The sequence below is a fragment of the Myotis myotis genome, unplaced genomic scaffold (assembly GCF_014108235.1).
Source record: "Myotis myotis isolate mMyoMyo1 unplaced genomic scaffold, mMyoMyo1.p scaffold_m19_p_20, whole genome shotgun sequence".
NCBI classification, from domain to species: Eukaryota; Metazoa; Chordata; class Mammalia; order Chiroptera; family Vespertilionidae; genus Myotis; species Myotis myotis.
The window spans coordinates 3,148,120-3,169,735 of NW_023416325.1; the positions used below are offsets into that span (position 1 = coordinate 3,148,120).

General features: G+C 49.0%; 1 protein-coding gene across 1 annotated transcript in view; it reads right to left on the reverse strand.

The window, feature by feature from the left end:
• The window catches only part of SEZ6L (seizure related 6 homolog like), a 46,868-nt gene that overhangs the window by 15,190 nt on the left and 10,062 nt on the right, over positions 1-21,616 (reverse strand). Inside the window, exons 7-11 of the mRNA XM_036354386.1 lie at positions 20,331-20,497; positions 19,316-19,510; positions 16,277-16,415; positions 4,950-5,146; positions 344-538 (exon numbers count right to left, since the gene is read on the reverse strand). Of these exons, the coding sequence (XP_036210279.1) occupies positions 344-538; positions 4,950-5,146; positions 16,277-16,415; positions 19,316-19,510; positions 20,331-20,497 (893 nt within the window). The remainder of the gene's footprint in view (positions 1-343; positions 539-4,949; positions 5,147-16,276; positions 16,416-19,315; positions 19,511-20,330; positions 20,498-21,616) is intronic.

A 21,616-nucleotide genomic window follows, 5' to 3' on the forward strand; every position in this document is an offset into this window, starting at 1 on the left:
TTTGCTTGGCTACTACCAGAATTTTAAAGACCTGAATTTGAATGATGTGTTTACACAGGCTGCATACATTCCCGTTCACCACAGTCCATACCACTCCCTATTGTCTAATATGAGTCTGTCTCACTCATTTACTTCACCTGCCTGGCTTCTGAGGGCACCTGAGTCTGAGATCCCAGCCTACAGAGTGACATCTGTGAGCACCAATGAGTTGGTGGAGTTGAAGGGAGGCCAGATTCCACATTAAATAAGGCCACTGAATCCATGAAAAACAGCAACAAACAAACAGAAAGAAACCAGTGAGGACTCGCCACCCACTGACCTAAGAAAACAGGACGATGCTTACTTTTCTCACAAAACGGGGGATCACTGCTCCAGCTGAGGTCCCACTGGCAGGTGAGGGTGTCGCTCCCCACGATGTCGTAGCCGGGGTCACACTGGTAGGTGATCCTGGCTCCCCTCACGAGCTCCGTATGCGAAGTGGTTTTCCAGCCGTTCTGGATTTCGGGCAGATCGGAGCAGGAGTCGTTCCTTGACACCTCTTTAAAACAAAGACATCATCCTCACCTTCTGCTTTACGAATGTCAGAGGAAAAACACTTCCCAAACCTGAGAACAGAACGCTTAACCGTGAGATTTTACAATGACCTCTTCCTGTGGGTCCCCGAACTTACTCAACGGTCTCTTGGTTTGATAAAGTTACTTTAGTATCAGACAGAATTCTAACTCTGCTACTTACTAGCAGTGTGACTGGGCATGATCACTTCTCTCTGTGTCTCATGCCAACAATGGCATTGACTTGCCAGCCATGGCAGAGAACCACTTGGAAGAGGAGCCACCAGCCACAGTCGAGCCTTCAGATGACACAGCCCTGGTTGACATCTTGATTACAGACTCATGACAGACTCTGAGCCCAAACCACCCCACATTAACTCCTGAATTCATGACCCACAGACACGGTGACATAATAAATATTTATTGCTAATTTTGGGAGGTAATTTGTTACATGGCAATAGGTAGCTAATACACTCAGCCTCATCCTAAGAATGTCTGTAAATCCATGGGTTTGATGGAGTAGGTGATAAATATTTTTGTAATACAGGTGAAGATCAATACTTAACTATCAAAATAAAAAAGAATTATCAGTGCATTCTTCAAATCACGCTGCATATCATGGGTGCATATTATCAAAGGCTACATGCAGCTTATTATCACACACATTTCCTCTGGCATAATTTTGTTCTTCTTCAGCAAACTCTCATTACTAAGGTAGTCATCCAAAGTCCATTGTTACTCTTCTTGCTTCCAAGTGCCCACTGCCCAGATTGCGAGAAAGAGCTAATTATGCTGTTTAATTAATTTGCAGTTCTTAAGTGCTTCTGGGGAGAGCAAAGCCCTTGCACTGTCTGCGGGAAAGTCATGCGGAGAAACAAGCGATGGCTTTTCCTGGGGTTTCATTTGGGGAAGGGAGAGCTCACGGCTGTCGGCAAGAAGGAGGGGGAGGGAGAGGGCATCTAGGACTGCTTGGTGGGGAACAGAGGCCTCTATTTTTAGGTCTTTGAAGAATCAGCCAAGCCCTGGATTTAGGACGCAGCTGCAAATGCTGGAATTTTGGTTGAAAGGGGTGAGATGGGGCAAATACTGGATACGTGGTCTGCCTTGTGCCAAATGCTTTGCTGAGAAAGGTTTGCTTGTCTGGCTGTTTTGATGTCAGCCAACATGGCTGCACATTCCTGTGAGAACCCTGTCTCCTTTGTGGCATTCGTCACATTTGTGATTCCTCAGCTGTGCCATCTTGTAGCAGAGACTTGACTGAAATCGTGGTCTCACTGTTGACACATTCAGTGGCCTTAGCTAGGTCACATAGCCTTCCTCTTCTTCAGTCCCTGGACTCCACTCCCAGAGACCCTGATTCAGGAATCTGCATATTCACCAAACACCCTAGGTGGAGGTTCTAGAATGATCTGTCCCGATGGGCCCCTCTCTTTGCTAAGAATGAGAAAACCGGCCTAGGAGTTGGAGGGCTTCCCTTCTATCCTCTTTATTTCTTTTAGAAGCTGTGTGACACCAGTCACATCAATGCACATCTCCGAGCTTCACTGTCCTCAATCCTAGAGTGGCAACACAAATCACGACCCTGTCTGTCCCTAAGGGCAATGTAAATGCTAATCAATGTGTAGGGTATGACAGGAACACGAAGATGACTTATATGGAATCATTCATTTGTTTGACTAAGATTTTTGTGAGCACCTACCATATGCTAGGCACCAGGAAAACAGGGATCTGAAGTCATGTTTCTAGTGTTCATGGTCAAGGTCAACACCATCATCTAACTTTTGGGCAAAAGAAATACCCAAATGCACTGAATATATGCCACCATGTACCATCTTATACTCATGACAGACATCACTAATCAATCACGGCAATCTTTCATTGGATCCAGCAGAAACCCTCCAGTCCTCAGCACAGCACTCCAGGGAGCCACTCACTTTCTTTGGATTGGAGTTGACCTACAATATAGAGCCCATTTATTATCCTAAGATTAGTGCCCAACATCTCTTTGAAAAACACTGCTTACTCATCTCTGCTTTTTTATTTATTCCCTTTCCTCCCATGCACTTGGCCAAAGACACTAGCAAAGCACAAGAAGCAATGATGAGAATGGGTATTTGCTTCTGTTTGTGCAAAGGAGGTCAGAACCATGTAAGCCCAGAGTGTTCCTGTGGAAGGTTCTGGCAGCTGCCACAGTAGGTAAGCCTTGACCAGCTCCCAGAGCTGGGAGCTAGGTCTTTCGATCAGTCTAGGAGCTTCAGAATTCTCTACATGATCACAGAAACCCCTGGCCCTTCCGCCTGACTCCTCTACTGAATGGGACTCGCATCTGTGTCTGGTTAAATCTAGACCTATGATAGCAGACACCTAGCCCATGCCGTGGCAGATGTCACTAAGCAACCGTGCCATTCTTTCCCACTGACGTCCGGCATGACCTCGGAATTCTTTTCAACATGGTCTTCAGCACTGGTGGTCACCAGCAATTGATTGGCATCAGAATGGAATACCGAGGCTCACTTGCCTTCCCTGTAAAATTAACTGGGTGTTTCTTTAACAGAAAGAAGAGCAAAGGGAACTCTTCTCTCTTTTCTGTGTGTCACCCACATTCGCCAGGCTGCGTACCCCCAGGACGTGGTCTCTGGAGCTCCACGCTTGCTTCTCCACAGCATCAGCACACGGTCCCGACACTGCCTATGAACAGACCCCCTCTTGCATTTTCACTTGAAGACCATGCATTTGAAGATGGAATAAAATGAGATGGAGAAGAGTGCTTGCCAACGTCAAACTGCCACACAAGTCTAAGTTTCAGCTTCAGTTAATGCGAGCGCCTCCTCCTCAAGATGTTGCCAAATGAGCATGGGCCAGACGCTCGGGTAACCTTGGGAAGCTTGGATCGAGTCAGCTTTCTGCTGCCGAGCTGGATGCAGGTCTGGAAGACTGACTCAGGCACCAGAGAAGAAAGAAGAGCAAAGCTATGACCTCATCTTCTGGCGGGGAAGGGGGAACAGTCTAAGTATAGATTGAAGCCAAGTCGCCAGACACTCTCCCTCCAAAGGCAGCTGACTCAGGAGGGCACCCATGCCCAGGACACCCCCCACCAAAGAGTGGGACAAGCATGCGAAGTAGCGGGAATAACACAACATAACAAAGGTAGCAGCACAACCCAGGGTAAAAAGGCCCCCGAGAAGCTTAAGAAAGAAGACCAACACTTGTGTTTGCCGCTCTGACGGCTGCCTACAGAGCAGGCAGGGATGAGGAGTGTCCACCAGCTGGAAATGAGAAAAGGGACTCATTGCCCCGGCCAGTGTGGCTCAGTTGGTTGAGCGCAGTCCCGTGCACCAATAGGTCGCCTAAAGACTCTTCTTCCAATGGAGACAGCCCTTTCTCCCACCTCCCATACTTTGGGACCAATAGATGCAGGTGATGTTTATCTTGATCCTTAGCGTGGCTTCCAAACCATTTATCTCCCCCCATCTTTTAAAAAAAATTGCTAAGTCCAAGCGAAGTTCAGACTTGACCATCCAATACCTCTTATTGTTTTGCCCTCCCACACCCTTCCCTCCTCACTCCCCCCCCCCAGCTGTAATGCCCCCTTAGTCATTATTGGCTCCACCACCCTCCCCTGCTCAGCCTCTAAACCAGGGGTGGGCAAACTTTTTGACTCGAGGGCCACAATGGGTTCTTAAACTGGACCGGAGGGCCGGAACAAAAGCATGGACGGAGTGTTTGTGTGAACTAATATAAATTCAAAGTAAACATCATTACATAAAAGGGTACGGTCTTTTTTTTCAATAGTTTTATTCATTTCAAACGGGCCGGATCTGGCCCGCGGGCCGTAGTTTGCCCACGGCTGCTCTAAACACTGGAGGGTCCCAAGCTCCCTCCTGGACCCTGTCCTCTTCTCTATCTAGACTCACTCCCTGTGCGACCTTATCCGGTCCCATGCTTTTAAACAATGCCTGTCTATACTTCACTAACTCCCACGTTCTACCTCCAACCTTGAACTCTCCGTTCAAGGTTAGATAATCTGGGTTGAACAACCTTCAACTCCAGATTATCTAATGCCCCACATGAAGCCTCCTCAAGTTATGAGGCTTGATCTACGAAGTCCTGATATCAACCGTGTGAAGTAGAAATCACTATTTCCATTTCACAGACAACACAAAGGAGGCTCAGAGAGGTGAAGTGACTTTCCCAAAGTCACAAAGCCATTGGCAATAGTGCTAAGACTCAAACCCTGGTCCTTCTGACTCAGGTCTTAAACGCTACATATATTTACTGTGCCTATATATTAAAAGCCCCACCAAACACAAAATCCCCCTGAAAAAGATCTAGCTACAGGAAATCATCTTAACCGGTATCTAAATACAGTGAAAAACATTGACCAGAGGAGACACCTACCCACATAGTTCATGATGAATCCCTGGCCCTTCCCGAAGATGAGGCCGGCAGGGTCCGAGTGGAACTGGATGGTCAGGTCCGGCGTGGACGAGTACAGCTTCTGGGGGCCGCTGCTTCCCAGGTACTGCCCCAGGATGTGGGGCATGACCTCGTCACCGTCGTAGATGGTCAGGATGTCGCTGTTGCTCAGGTTCAGGCTGAGGGGCAGAGAGAAGGGGATGTGGCGAAGCAAAGTTAGGGGCGTTCAACAAGCTTTTGATTTATTTTTTTCAGGCAACACACACTTTATCGAGACGTACGAGGTGTCAGGTGCCAGGCTAGGAACTGGGGTTGAGGTGGGCATGGATTCCCAATGTGGTCAGGACATAACGATCCTCCTACAAGACTGGCCCAGGGAGAGGTCATGGCTCCTGAAGGCATTTGTCTGGTGGTCAGCACGTGTGGGTGTGTGTATAGACACGGGAACCTGGGGAGATCTGCGGGAGTCAGTCCATGAAGGGCTTAGAGAGCCAAGTGTAGGCGTTAGGCTGTCATCGTGCTGGGAAGGGGCGACGGTGAAGGGTTTTTATCAGGCGTCTCCTGACTGAGCTATCCACCGCCAGAGAGGGGTGGTCCAGGAAAGGGCCCCGAGTGAAGTTCCTGCAACTCATGCAGACTGACACCAGCCCTCCCCGCTGACGGCTTCATCCAACTTGGGGTGCTTGCTGCCACCTTGGAGTGGGGAGAAGGGGTGGAAACCATCCCTTTGGTGCTTTAGTTAGTAAGAACAAAACAGAAATGCGAGGCACGCAGCTGTAGATTTACCCCCAGAGGGCAGGGTTGTGTTTTATTCACCGCCACCTCTCCCACGGTACCTCTCACAACTCCTCAGGTATAGCTTCCCTAGGGGTGGCGTGGGGAGACTCACGGCCCTGGGATCTCTACCAGCTTCCCCTGCTCCAACCGAAAAACACCCTCTCCCCACAAAAGCCCGTGTGGAGCTTAGCACCCGGTGCTCCATGGCTCCGGGCCACGCCTGCACGAGGCCAGAGCTCCCTGATGCCGGGGAACACGTTTGCCCCACTCAGCACTGCGTCCCCGGTTCTCAGGGTGGTGCCAAGGGCGTGTCGGATGAATCAGCACCAGCCTAGGGTGGATGTCCAGGTCTCAGCCTCAGCTCCAGGGTGGACTGTGGCTCTGACTCCATCTCTGCTGGGGCCTGGTCCCCAAACAGACTCTTAGCTGTCAGCCTTGGGAGTGGGACCCCTCTCCTCCTGGCTGCTTTCAACGCTTGCTCCCAGGGGTTAATTCAAAAGCCCTAAGTGATTGGAACTGCCCCGAAGGATTTCTGTCCCGCCGCCTCCTGGGCCCCTCTTGCCTCCATACAATCTCCATTCTTCTCAGATGTGAAGGTCACCGGAATCAAGCCTGATGCCTTGACGCCTCTACATGCCTGATAAGCCATTCCAGCGCCAACCCTGGCCTTGAGCAGCGGGGCTCTGGCTTCCTCTCTCCCCTCACCCTGACTCTGCTCTAGGCACACCCTGTGGTCCCCTCCGGAGCATGAGCCGCTGTCTGTGGGCTGCTGTCCAGTGCTTCCACTTCTGACATCCTCTTCTACCCCCTCCCTGTTCCCGGGCAGTGAAAGCACTGGTCCCATCGGATATCTGAAGGAAGATCTCCCGAGACCCCATTTAGCTTTTGAATAACAAGAATGCTGCTTCCTGAGTGTCAAGCACTCAAACAACAACACCATAAACTAAGACTTATGATCGTCCCATTTTACAGATAACAAAACTGAGGCTCAACTGGGAGAAACCACTTGCCTAACGTCACACACAAATAAGACTTAGGATTCACACCTAGGTCTCTCAGATGCCAAAGCCTGAGATACGAACCATTATTTTATAGGATGTTTCGTGAAAGCCACCGATACATCTCCAATAAGTGTGCCGGGTTCAGTCTTGTTATCAGAAAATGTGAAAAAAAATTACAACTAAAACCTGCAAGATGGAAACCCCCCATCTGACCGCCCCCACACCCTCATCCTGACACGTCCTTTGCTCTTATGACATCATTGCTAAAGTTTATTTGATTAAACCTGTGCTTTCCAACACTTTCTCTCCCACTACGGCAATATTTCCTCTCTCTACAGACTCCCTGTTCTACAAAGATTTTTGTCCCCGACATGTTATGTATCTCCTGGTAACAATTAAATTTGTTTTGTTTTGTTGCCATTATTGATCCTGTATAACAGAGGATGTAATAAAATCAGTGCTAAACTGGTTATTTAGTCTGGCTGGCTTTATTTCGGTAGATATGAGATTTCTCTAATGGTTTTTGAAATATTTAAAGAGTCTGGGAAGAACACATGAGCAACTAGTTCTAGTGGTTGCCTCGAGGGAGGGGACCGGGAGAGGGGGTGTTTGCTGGGGAAAAGTGGGAAACGATTTTCATAGCAGACCCTTTTGTCCCTTTGGGCTTTAAATCGTGTGCATGTATTACTTCTTCAACACAGATAAAAACAGCCTGAGGGACCCTCATTATTTTTTTCCACTAGGGTCTAGACAGCCAGAGAGGTGAGGATAGAATGCAAATGTGAATCTGACAGATTAGCAAGCTTTTTTCTGGTGGAGAAATTCTCGTTTTGGCCAATAGAGGGCAGTGTCGCCAAGCTTGGTATGGGGCGTGATGGGGGTGAGGTGGGGAGGAGGGCGTGGAAGTGGTAGGTGGGCTTTGTAACTGTGGAGCTGGAGTTAATATTCCACAGAAGGCGTAGGAAGAAATGATGACCAAGCCATCTTGCTTTATTTCTTTCTAAACCAACGTCTGACCTTTGCCTGGAAATCTTGCCTTGAAAGGCTTTCCCCGGTGATATTCACAAGATGATGTTAGCTAAGCAAACATATTGGACAATGTCTGACGGCTATGTACTTATTTGAATGTGAATTAGAAAAAAATATATAAATATACAGTTTGCACTTCCAACTTCTAATTTCACGGACATCATTTTGCTTAGAGTAAGCAGAGTGAAAAAGGCAAGCCAATTTATGAGGAGTTTAAGGGGGGAAGAAAAGGAGTGGCTGGTGATGGAAAGTGGACTGTGGAAACCGCAAAGATTAGCTCAAGGAATAAAGTGTGGTTGCTCTGTTTTTTAGGACGGCCGAGAGGCCTACAGCCGGCCCTCCCTCTGCCATTTTTGCTGTCTCAACATCTTTGTACCGCAGGCCTTTCGTATCCCCTAGACCTGCCTTAGCCTATGCTGCTCCCTCTACCTGGAATGCCCCTCCTCACCTCTCTGCTTGACATTTTACTAATTCCTTAAGGTCCTGCTATACTCCCCACCCACTCGACATTTACAGCGATATAACCAGCCCAGGTCTCCATAGGCTTCCTACAGGCCGGGAGCTGTTCTAAGCGCCTCACAGGCACCAATTTCATTTTACCATCAGACAAACACTGTGAGTACCGCTGTTGCCACCCATTTCGCAGATAAGCAAACCGAGGCACCCAGAGGTGAAGAAACATTCTGAAGCTCAGAGCCGGTCAACCAGGAGAGCCAGAATCCAAACCTCCGAAGTCAAAGGCAGAACCCGGGGCACCTTTCCCGGGGCTGCGAGCTCCCTGAGGGGACGTGCTCTTGGTCCGCATGTCCCTGAAACCCAGCACAGGGCTCAGCACAGGTGAAATAAATGTCGTTTACATGAGTGAATGATGGTGAATTTATCTCCATTTCCCAGATGAGCAAACCGAGGCTCGGAGGGGTTATTAAACGACTTTCCTAAGAAAATAGCATCTTGCAAGTAAGGCAGGATCCCCACGGGACAGCAGAGATGGTGATGAAATAGACCACAGGATTTAAATAAGGGGAAAAAGAGGACCAAAGTCAATAGATGCAGTTGGAGGTACGATCAAACTTAGATAAAACATGTTTTTCTGGAAGGCCAGAAAACTAGTCCTGTTTAGAGTTCCTTTGTGTCCATGTCTGATCAGGCCCCCCCAGCCACATAGCAAGGTGGTCAGAGAAAAGGTTAGGGATCCCATTTGACAGAGGGGTCAACTGAGCCCAGACAGGCCCTGATCCCAAGGCCTCAGCTCCTTCCTGTGCGCAGCCAGCACCAGACGCTGCTCAGCATGTGGGATTGCTGAGGGCCCTTCGGCCCAGTGCTAATTTGGTTTCCATTTAATTTGATAACATGGCAGACACCATAAGAAAGCATGTGGACTCCAGGGAGGGCACGAAAAACCAATCTCTTTGGCTCCCTAAAAGGACAACTGAAAGCATAAAAAATGAGCAGTTTTCTTATTTGCTTCTGTGTTCCTCCCCTTGTCCTCATCTTCCTCCCTCCCTTCCTCTCCCCCAACATTCACCAAGTGCTTGTCCAGGCCGACTCGGAGCCCCGTCCCCGTCCAGTGGTTCTCAGTCCTGGCTGCAGCTGAGCATCACGGGGAGATTTAAAAACTCAGATGATGCCCAGGCTGCACCCCGGACTAATGAGGCCCTCAGCCTCTCTGGGGGTGGGGCCCTGGTGCCTGCGATCTTAAAGATCCAGGAGACAGCCAGGACTGAAAGCGGCTGCTCTGCGGTTTCCGTGGTGATGAGACACAGTCTCTGTTTTCTAGTCTTTTTTTTTCTTGTTTTTCCTTTCTTTCCACTTTTCTCCCCTTTTCAATCAATTCTCCTCTTCTGCCCAAAAGGAAAGAGAAAAAAGAGCCTGCCCCCCGCTGGGCATGCTTTCCTCTGGGGCCACCCCACAGGCTGAGCTGCTCCCCATTTCCACATCCCCAGACTGAGCCATCTCTGAACAGGGCGGGCAAAGCTTCGTCAGTGCCAATGACATGACACCCCACACCCAGCACTGTGGACCTGGGATACCCAACAGCTCTGGGCTGCTTCGCCTACTAAAATCGGTCCCTAGTCACCCTGGTGTTTTGGCTCCGTCTCAAGAAACAGTGCTAAAAAAATGGGCTCTGGATAAAAATCCTAGACATACTGGTTTGTAGCTGGGTGACCTTGAAAAAGTAGCTGAACATCTCTGAGCCACAGTATCCTCCCTTGTAAAATGGGGGCAATGTTATTGAGAGCTGTAAGTAACATAATCAGCGCCAGAAGTTCAATTAAAAGGGCATCTTTCTGCTTAAAAATATGGATAACGAACTGCACGGTCTGCTAAGAGGTGAATGGGTTTGGCCACAAAATCTGGTGTCAGGGGACCTCAGTGAGAGGTACCCCACCTGCCACTTCTCTGCTCTGTGATGATGGACAAGTCCTTTGCCCAGCCTGGGCTTCCGTGTTCAGATGAAAATCTCAGAATCCACCAATTGTAAAAAAAGTTCCTTAACAATGGCCACGGCCAAAACACCACGGAAGGAATTCATCATCACCCTAGCTGCCAATGAAACGACCGGGTGTGTGCCATGTGTCAGGCCCTTGCCCAGTCTTCATCTCTCAGAGACTCTAAGAGGTGGGTGCCATTATCACCCTCCCTTGGAAGACAGGAAAGTGAGGCTGAGAAAAGTGAAATAACTTGTCAGGCCATGGAGCCAAGAAGCAGAAGAGCTGGGATCAGAAACCAAGGCTCCCTCCCACAGGCAAAGGCCTTTTCCTCTTTCTGAGAAAATTCAGGATCTCTCCAGCGTGTCCTCCCACACGATGGAAGCATCACGCAGAGAAAGAAGTATTTTCTGAGCCTTCTAAATGCCAGGGACCACGCCTAGGTGCGAATCCCGTCTCCTTCACTTCCTAGCGGGGGGGTCGTAGGCAAGTTACTTCACCGCTCTGAGCCTCGGTTTCCTCACGAGTACAATGGGGATAACGACGGGCACGAGTAGGGTCATTGCACACAGTCATGCCATTTGGAGCTTCGGACTGGAGCCGGGAGACCCGAGTTCTGGCCTCCGCTCTTCTTTGGCTGTGATAGTTTGAGGACAAAAATGGTTTCAAAGCTCTGCCCCTCTCTGTGTCCACAGCCTTTGCAGCAAGGCTTTGAAGCACCTGTCATCAAGAAATGGAGTCTGTTCCTCCACCCCTTGGATCGGGCTGGCCCTTGCTTTGTGACTTGCCACAGGATGATGCAGACATGATGCTGCTAGTCTAGACTCAGGAGGCCACCAATGATTCGTTGCCTTGGAACCCTGGCCAGTCACCATGGCAAGAAGCCTGGGCTAGCTGTTGGAGGATGAGAGACATGTGTGGCAGAGATGAATCATCTCCATCTGGGCCTAGACGGGCCAACAGCCACCCCACCCCAAATACACGAGAAAGGTCAGCGACAATCCACACAGCCACCTCCCCAGCCTGTAGCTGCCCACAGACACGAGTGAACCAGCCGAGACCAGAAAAATCACCCCACTGAGCTATAGACTCGTGAGCAATGCGACACATCTGGTGTTCCATGCTGCTGAGATTGGATTAATTTGTTACGCAGCAGTAGCTGACTGACAGAGTGGTCTGGGGGCAGTCTCTTCTCGTCTCTGGGGCTCAGTTTCTTCACCTGCAACATGTTGGAAGTTGGGCTCTATGAACTTCAAGGTTCCTTCTTGGATTCCTTAGACCTTTGGCTCTGGGGAAATCCCATCTCCCTCTGCTGATAGACTGGAAGACTTTTGTTTCTATGATGGCTGTTTCACCCATGATTTCTGCTGGTGTCTGAACATCTGTGCTTCTGGGGCCAGTGCTGCCCTGGACTCCTGACTCCCTTCTTGCCTGGCTCCCACGCTGAATTCTTGCAGCTGGAAGCAGCAATATCACCGAAGGATTGAAGGGCCTCTGGACAAGGCACTTGCTATTTAAGGTGTGGAATTAACTTAGCACCAAGCAGATTGGCAGCAGCTGAAGAGAAACATTCTTCCGCTATCAATCATGTGGTTATTGAGCTTTGCTATTAGATCCTTTTATTTCCTGGTTAAAGAACTGTGCTGGGGCCCCTAAATGGAGATATTTCGGACTGGGTTTTGCAGTAGAGCCGGGGAAGGGACGATAGAGCTTGGTGGAAACTTTTTTCCTTCAGAGATAGACATATATTTGCAATAGGTGCCCGGGGGATGGGGGGGAGGGGTGTTACTTCTCTGAGCCTCAGTTTCTTCTTCTGTAAGATGGGGCTAGGGCTTTCTCCTTTGTTAAGCACCTCACTACCATTTATTGCGTGGTTATAACACTGGTGTTGGCCCCAGAGACCTGAGTTCAAGTCTTTTTTTATATATTTATTGATTTTTTATAGAGAGGAAGGGAGAGGGAGAGTTAGAAACATCGATGAGAGAGTAACATCGATCAGCTGCCTCCTGCATTCCCCCCTACTGGGGATGTGCCCGCAACCAAGGTACATGCCCTTGACCGGAATCGAACCCGGGACCCTTGAGTCCGCAGGCCGACGCTCTAGCCACTGAGCCAAACCGATTAGGGCCTGAGTTCAAGTCTTGACTTGGCCTCTTCCTAGCTGCGTGACCTTGGCTGTGTGACTTCCCCTCTCTAAGCCTTGGTTTCCTTATTTATAAAAGGGGGCTGGGCACAGTGATATCACATAGGTTTCTCTGTAAGAGTTAAATGACTTGCCACAGTAACTGGCAAACAGTAGATGCTCAATGAACATCAGACATTGATTTCAATGGTGATACTACAATGGCCAACATCATCCCTGAAATAATGCACGCCAAGTGTTTAGCATAAAACCTGGCATATAATGGTGTGTGTGTGTGTGAAACTAGAGTTAGCTGAGGGTATTTGTTTATTTTATGTCAGAAACCTTACTAAGACCTTTGCCTATCTGGTTAACTTCCACACTCACCATCTCCCTTGTAAAAATTTAATAGATATTTACTGAGCACTTACTAGGTGCCTGGCTCTGGGAATAAAGTGAGGCAGGTAGCACCGCCCTCCCCCCCCCCCCCCCCCCCGGAGGCCACAGAGCTGGTGAGCAGCAGAGTCGGGATTTCCTGGCAGCTCTTTTGGACTCTGGAAGCTTCGGCAGCTCCCAGGCCACATGGCATTTTCAAGGCTGTGGCCTCTGTGCTCAGCTCCTGCAGCCACGCTCAGTTGTCTATTTGGTCCTAACTCTGACTTGCTGTGTGATGCCGGGTAAGCCACCTCCCTCTCTGGGCCCCTCCCAGGTCTTCCATTCTTTGATGTCTTCACCAACAATTCCTTAGTTGTTTTATTTGCCATTCTGTGCTTTATTTTGAGACAGACAGACAGAAGATAGATGGATATCTGACATATCCCTAAGGATTTAAAGGTCACGCTCAGTTGTCTATTTGGTCCTAACTCTGACTTGCTGTGTGATGCCGGGTAAGCCACCTCCCTCTCTGGGCCCCTCCCAGGTCTTCCATTCTTTGATGTCTTCACCAACAATTCCTTAGTTGTTTTATTTGCCATTCTGTGCTTTATTTTGAGACAGACAGACAGACAGAAGACAGATGGATATCTGACATATCCCTAAGGATTTAAAGGTCACGCTCAGTTGTGTTTTAGCGTTAAGTGGCAGATCCCCTGATGGCGCTGGGAGGTTCATGGAGGGTTAGGGACTAGGTATTTGGGGTGCGGAGGTTTAGCCTGGGGGCTCCTGGCTCATTTTAAGATTGTGCACCTGTTCCCACCGCCAAACCAGTAATGCAAAGCAGATGATCCTAATTGCTGCTGCAATTCCGGGCATCCATTGGGCACCTAACATTCACTGTTCGCACTTGCTTGAATCCTTTGCTCTCATGGGCCCCTCCTGGAAGGCCCTGTCTCCACTGCAGCTTGACCAACACTCAAGATTCTGCTTGGATGTCGCCCTCTTTGTGACATTTCTACAACCCGCCGAGGTAAATCCAGCGTCCCGCTATAGCCCCATCCCCACCCCGCCATCCACAGCTTCTCACCTTGTTTATTTATGGCCCTACATCTCTTCCTGAACTCGAGCGATGTCCGGGAGCCCCTTGCTTCATCACAGACATATAGCTAGTCCCCCAAAGGCTGTTTAAGTCAATGGAAGTGGAGGCTTCGGTGCGTGCAAACTCTGGCTCTGTCTTTTCTTGGCTGTGTGACCTGAGGAAGCCACTTAACCTCTCTGTGCTGTCAGCTCCACATCCACAACATAATGATGGTAATATCTGTCTTACAAGGATTCTTGGTAACCGTGATCTCCATTTATGAAGCTCCCACTATGTGCCAGATCCCATGCAATGTGTTCTGCATACCTTATCTCCAAATCGGGTGATCACCCCTCTATAACGATCTCTTCTCACATTAGCTTTAAATTATGTCATTATTATCTCTACATAATAATGTGCACATTCATTATTGCTCATGGATATAAACTACCCAGCACATAGTAGGTCCCACATAAATAGTGACTCATTAGAACCATTATCTTAAATGCCCATAGTATCAACAGACCTGCCCAGATGAGGGAGGAAAAAAGTCCCCATGTGCTGGGCACACGTGGCTATGTCCTCATGACTCAGCAAACACTGCCCAGCGCCTACTGTGGGCCACCTACCCACCTCGGTTTGCAGTGCAAATGCTTCCTTCCGGGCCACTGTGATACATAACAATTGCAAACACTTAGGCAGGGCTGAGGGGCCCTGAGGACAAAATTATTTTTACTATCAAACTCAAATTGGTTTACTAAAACTGTCAGCGGAAACCAAACGAGATAAATTAAACCCAGCAGCTCTCGGGCCTCACGTAACCCTCGCTGGTGAGATGCTATTTTCACTCCCTCTGGGGGAGGAAGAGGGTGCCAAGTCCAGATGCCACTCTGCCAAGTGTGTGCCAGAGTTTGCCAGAGAAAGCCCTGGGCTGGTGACTGGAGGACTGGGCTGCCCTCGCCAAAGTTTTAATCCTGTTAACTGCTTAACGCCCTTCCTCTGCTACCCAATTAGGGCGAATCCAGACTCTCCAGTGCGACCTTCATGGCCCTGCCTGATTCCACTGCTGCCTCCTATATCACTGAGCTCCGGAAACACAGGGCTTCCTCCTAGGCCCTAGAGACCCAGCCAGCCGGGTGTGAATCCTAGCCCCTCCAGTTCCCAGCCAGGTGATCATAGTCTTCCATCTCTCTGAGCCTCAGTTTACTCATCTGTAAAATGGAGCTAATCATGGAACCCACTGCATGTGCTTGTTGTGAGGCACCCAGGATGTGAAGGCCTGGGATGCACTATGTGTTCAGCACATGTTTGAGATCATGGACAAAGGAGAAGAGCATGGTGCTTTCCTGCTTCTGGACCTTACTTAGCACATGCTATTCCTTTGGGTTGGAACACTGTTCCCATCCATCTTTGCCCATCTTCTTTCTGTCTTTCAGGTCTCGGCATAGATGAGGGTTTCTCTAGTTTAGCATGATGGCCATTTGGGGCTGGCTAATTCTTTGTGGTGAGGCTGTCCTGTGCAGTGTAGGATGCTCAGCAGCATCCCTGAACTCTTCTCACTAGATCCCGGTAGCTCTCCCGCCCATCATCAATTTTGACAACCAGAAATGCCTCTAGATACTGTCAAGTGCCCCCCTGGGGACAACATTACCCCTGACTTCGATGCTACTTTCTCAGGAAAGCTTTTTCTCCATGTCCCTACCAGGCTGTGCACCTACTGTGTGCAAACACCAGCCATGGGGCATTGGTGGGGGGCGTTTTAATTGGAACATCCAAAAGGTACCATCAATGAGTACAGGAAACAGCCACACAGCCAGTAAGTCCATTCATATAGCATTTCTTCATTGAGAAACCATTTACTGAGCATCTAGTATGTGTCATGCTCTGTCTTAGACCCTAGAACAGAGTTTAGTCAGACCAGGCTCTGACTGCAAGGACCTGCTGGTGTAGTTGAGAGAGACAGACAGGAAGTAAACTACTGCAACACAGAGAGTCTGTGTTACAGAACCCTCCTCCTCCTGGCAACCCCAGACAGTCAGTCCTTTGAAATGCTGTGTTTGCTCTGGCCACAGGGCCTTTGCATGTTCTGTTCCTTGTGGGTGCACCACTCCAACCCATCCTTTAGTTCTGAGCTTTAGCATCAAATCCCCAAGGAAGGCCTTCCTGATCTTTCTCTTTATATCACATCTCCATTACAGAATCTCATAGCACCACACACCTATCCTTTACATCAGTGATCAGAGTTATAGTACACAATTATTGGTTTATTTCCTCATTTAGTGCCTGCTTCTTTAGTAGTCAGAATTTCCTGAGCATAGGGGCTTTCTCTCTGTGTGTATGAGGTTGTTTCCTTCACCACTGGGACCCCAGTTCTTTGCACAGCCCCTGACAAATAGTAGATGCTTATTTAATATTGGCTGAAATAATAAAGCAGGACCAATTTCTTCCTAAGTCTGGATGAGTTGGGGTGGGGTGGGGGTCCACCAATAAACACTCACAATTGGATATCTAAGAAGATCCGTTTCTCCTCCCCAACGTGGATCTTCCATATACAATCTTCACCTTCCGCATACGGCTCTGGCCAGTTCGGGGACAGCACTACCCCAGCCACAGCAGACAGCTCCCCACCACACATGGCTGTAAAAGACATAGACAGACACACTTTATTTATGAGGAAGTCACTATGGCATAGCGGTTAAGAGCGTGGGCTATTGCCCCACCAGCATGGCTCAGTGATTGAGCATCAACCTACAAACCAGAGGTCACAGTTCGATTCCCAGTCAGGGCACATGACCAGATTGTGGGCTTGATCTCCAGTAGGGGGTGTGCAGGAAGAACTGATCAATGATTCCTTCTCATTCTATATAATAAAAGCCTAATTGTCAAATTGTCCCCTTGACAGGGAGTTTGACCAGGAGTTCAACAGGGAGTTCAATCAGGGGGCAGGGCCGGCTGGCCAACCTCCCGTGTCCCCTTCCCCCTGGCTGGGCCAGACCCCACCTGTGCATCAATTCATGCACTGGGCCTCTAGTTATTAATGTGTCTATGTCTCTCTCCCTTCCTCCCTGAAATCAATAATAAATAAATATATATATATATATATATATATATATATATATATATATATTTTTTTTTTTTTTAAAGAGTGTGAAGTTATACAGCCATGGCTTGCCATGTTTGGTGAACAGGTGCCTTCACCTCAGGATGTCCACACATGTCTGTGGGGAGATTAAATTAGGGCTGGCCACCTGCCTCCTCTAATGGGGGTTGGTGAAGACAAGGCTATAGTTCTTTCAGGACCAAGGACAGAGCTCACAGGGCTGAAGGAAGCCTCAATAGCCAGTTCTTTCTTGTCTCAGAGTCAGTAGTGGCTAAGACATGGGGCATTCAGGTCATGTGGACCCGGATTTGAGCCTTGCTTCTGACATCAACACACTGTGTGACAAGGCAGGTAACTTCTTGGAGCCTCAGTTTCCTTTCTCTGTGAAGCCGGGGTAACACCACTGCTGACGTCACTGGGTTATTCTGGAGCATAACTGAACTCATGGGTGTCGAACATAGCACAGTGCCTGGCACGAGTAAAGTGCTCAGTAATTCATCATTAATCAGCTGTGAAAGACCCCGTCTCTGAACTGGAGGCAGAGATATGACCATACCTGGCGCCTGGCCCTTTAAATTCCACTCTGTGTTTACCGCGTTGGAAAGTTCTCAGTGTGGCAGAGGCCAAAGCACCAATAAATTCCGCTCTGTTAAACCAGCACATTTAATACAGAGATCAATCCCTCACCACGTGGGGCTGTTATTTCACGCCAACCACCATCCAGGTGGCGGCTGCCAGGAGCGAGGGTTCTCTTCATTACTCCCAGGCTCCGCAGGGATCCAGGCTCGGGTGGCTCAGCCGCCCTGAATCTGGGAAATGGGGAGGGCAGAGCACTGGGGCCTGCGTAGAGGAGGTCCTATAAGCCAATGCTGTCCAGAGGGGCTCAGAGCACAGGGAGACCTGAGTGCCAATCCCGCCCCTGCCAGTTACCCTCCTCGTGTCCTTAGGCATGTCACTGGGCAGCCTCAGTTTTCTCCTCTATAAATGGGGCCACAGGAGGGGTTGCAGTGAGGATTAAATCAGGTAATCGCATACAGCCCTTGGCAGAGTGCCTGGAGCACAGGTTTTGCACTCCTATTAACAACTGTCATTATCACCATTACTAATAATTGGGCTCGGGACTGCTGGGTTGGGGGGTGGTTGTGCACTGCACAGGAATACATAATGGAGGGGGCGCCTAGGAGCTGAAATCTATGTAGAGATCTTGTCACTAAGCTGCACCTCTGTGCCTGGACAAAGAGGCACCTCTTAAAACTGATCAATTTTCATGATAAATATTGCATATCCAGTATCATTACAGTTAATCTATAATAATAAAAGCATAATATGCTAATTAGACCGGACGTCTGTCCTTCCAGACGAAGCTGGGGCTGCGAGGGAAGCCTGGGTCCCAGGTGCCAGAGGGAAGCCGGTGCTGGCAGCCGGGGGAAGGAAGGCCTACTCTTGCATGAATTTCGTGCATCGGGCCTCTAGTGTTTTTGTAAAACAAGCCACCTTTGCATGGCAGGTGGGCTGGAAGGAAGGACACGCATTGGGGGTGATTTTACGTAATGGGTAATGGGACTGGGCGTGGCTTTTGTCTTCCCATATTTTCCCAATGACCTTTACTGCTCATCAGCTACATTGATGAAGTTGGTTTTGAAACATTTACATTGCACTGTGCGACTTTGAAAGTCTCTTTTAGGTCTAAGTTTCAAGGATTACAGGAATCTAAAGTCATTCACTGAGAAACTGTTTAATGACATGGTGCTTGTGCAATAATTTTGATTTTTTTTTTGTTTATTAGAAAAAGAAAATGTATTGATTTTGCCTTGGCCAGGTATCTCAGTTCGTTAGAGTATTGTTCCGATACGCCAAGGTTGCAGGTTCGATCCCCTGTCAGGGCACATACAATAATCAACCAATAAATGCATAAATAAGTGAAACAACAAATCAACGTTTCTCTCTCCCTCTCTCTCTCTCTCTCTCTCTCTCTCCCCACTTTCCTTACTCTAATAGCAATCAATCAATAAAAACATTTTTTTATATATATTTTATTGATTTTTCACAGAGAGGAAAGGAGAGAGATAGAGAGCCAGAAACATCGATGAGAGAGAAACATCGATCAGCTGCCTCCTGCACATCCCCCACTGGGGATATGCGCGCAACCCAGGTACATGCCCTTGACCGGAATCGAACCTGGGACCCTTCTGTCCGCAGGCCAACGCTCTATCCACTGAGCCAAACCGGTTTCGGCAATAAAAACATTTTTAAAAATTGTCGATTTTTTCAAGGACAAGCAGCAAACCTCACCCACAGGACAGGAGTCCTGGAAAGGGTTCTGCTCCTAAAATTGGTAAGTAAAGTGGTGACAGGCCTGTAACCATTCACCTTGCTTTTTCCATCTGGGGGGTGGAGGTGCCCAGGAGCCCCAGGAGGCGGGCGGTGGGCCACTCACCTCTGCACAGGGGCTCCGTGTCATTCCAGTACGGGTCCCGCACGTTGACGCACTCAATGACGGCCGGGCCCTGCTCCAGGGAGTGGCCGGGGTCGCAGGTGAACTCCACTATGGTGCCGATGTTATAGGTCAGGTCGGATGTGGTGAAGTTCCCATTCTGAATGTAGGGCTCGTAGCAGTGGCCTTTCTCAAAGGCTGGGGAGGGGGAGCACAGGGGGCAGCAGCTCAGATGAGTCCAGGACGGCTCCCAGGCTGCCTCTCAGGAAGATGGTCCCTTCCTCACATTTGGGGACGCGCCGAAGAAAACGGGACCAGACCCTGTGATCTGGGTCCAGGGGCCATTCATTTGGTGTCTCGGGTCTCACTGTTTTTCACATTTAAAATAGAACTAAGACTCTCTGCCCTCCCAACCCTGCAGCGTTTTTGTGTTTAAATTCCTTTTTCTGTCCCATATGGATTCTTCCCATGTCCCATAACTAAGAGCCCCAATTTCTGCCACTTGAAACTGTAAGTCTGTCCAAGAGAAAGACCAACTTTTCTTAGGGAAGATGGGACAGAAAGTTCCCCAAGGGCATCCTTTCTTAAAGGGCCAGGACTGAGCAGGAGAGGCCCTGGCTACCGATTCTTGGCGGAAGGGGTGGCTGGACCCTGAGAGGTCTCACTGAGCAGAGCGAGCTTAGGGATCCAGACTCAAGATGGACAGAGCCTTACCTCCGTTTTCTTCTAACTCAAGTTCCCTCACCTCAGTGTACTCACCTCAAAGATAGCAACACCTCTCACGTTACAGCGTGGCAAACATCACATGCACACGGGCATAAGACACTGGGCGCAGAGTAAGTGCTCAGTAAGTGGTGGGCGTTGTTACTAGAAATCCAGGGGTCAGTTTGGTCACAGGGTCTCCCCTGTCTTTGGACAGCCAGGTTTCTACCTCCCAGGACCCAGCCCAGCCCCGCCATGCTTCCCCCGATCCCGCACCACCATCCCAGGAGAGGGGGAGGCCCCCGTGTTCCCTCACCCTCGAACCGGATGTTGAAGGATGAGGCTGCCCGCGCCTGGTCGGACGTGAACTCGATTCGGATGCTACTGCCCTCGCTCAGCAGGCCCTCGAAGGGGACGCTCTCGGTGTGAAGGGAGTCATAGAGAAGAGCGGACTTGTTGGTCAGCCCGCTGTAGACCATCATCCTGACGGTGGGAAAGGAGAGGAGGCCTGAGAGGTCTTCTCGGGGCACCGACACAGCAGCCGGAGGGGTGTGCATGGAGCCCCTCTCATTCCCAGATTTAAATCCCAGCTTGGCCCCTTACTTGCCCAGACAAGCTGCCTTATGTTATGGAAGCTGTTTCGTGTTCTGCAGAAAGCTTGTCCTAGACTCACAGATTGATTCTGAGGTTATAGGGAAAGCGATGTGTCTGATGGAATAAACCAAGCTAATTAGCTGATACCGATTAATTTATACCCAAGAGTGAGGAGGAGCCCCTTCACAGTCTTCTGATCCCTGCTGACTCTGTTGTATCTTGGGGGCCATGCCCCAGGAATCATCTTTCAAAGAACTAAAGCCTTTGACAAAGGAGGTCACTCGGGGGAAAACCTCAAGGTCTCAGAATCTTGGTAGCCTCTTAATCTCCCCCAAATAGCAATTTTCTAGTTATGTTCTTTCGAATGTCTCAAAACCATATGTAGTCTGTAGTCAAATGGGTTTGGAAAATGCTGGGCTAAATAGAAATTAAACATCTGTTTCCTGCAGGACTTGCCAGTGCCTTTGCTGGCTAATGCACATTGGTACCTTCCAAGACAGGGATAGGGTATATGGTGTCTCCCAAACATGTCTGACCAGAGAACCCACCTTTCATGCTGCATATCATGGAACTGGAGTTTAGAAAGACTTCATTTAAAAAAAATATGAATCCTAGAAAGACTTCATTTTTTTGGGGGGTGGGGAAGGGTTATCTTTAAACCTTTCTTTATGCACATCCTCTACTCAAAAGCCTTCCATGGTTCTCTTGAAGCAGTCGGGCATTCAAAGCCCTTCAACATATGACCCCAATTTATATTCTCTGCTATTCCCAAGGTTAGATCAGGTCCCATTTCCTATCTAGCGCTAAGCTCCTGCAACTTAAATATTGTGTTATATTAGCTTTTCCCCCCTTGAGCAAATATATGGAACGAATAACATTTAATTGTTCCTTTCTTCTTAGCATAACAAGTGTTGCACTGTATGCGTGTGTTGACTTTTAAACCCCCTGAACCACTACAAACTTCCCTCCCCATGGACACACTTGAGAACTGGTTTTCCCTGGTGTTTG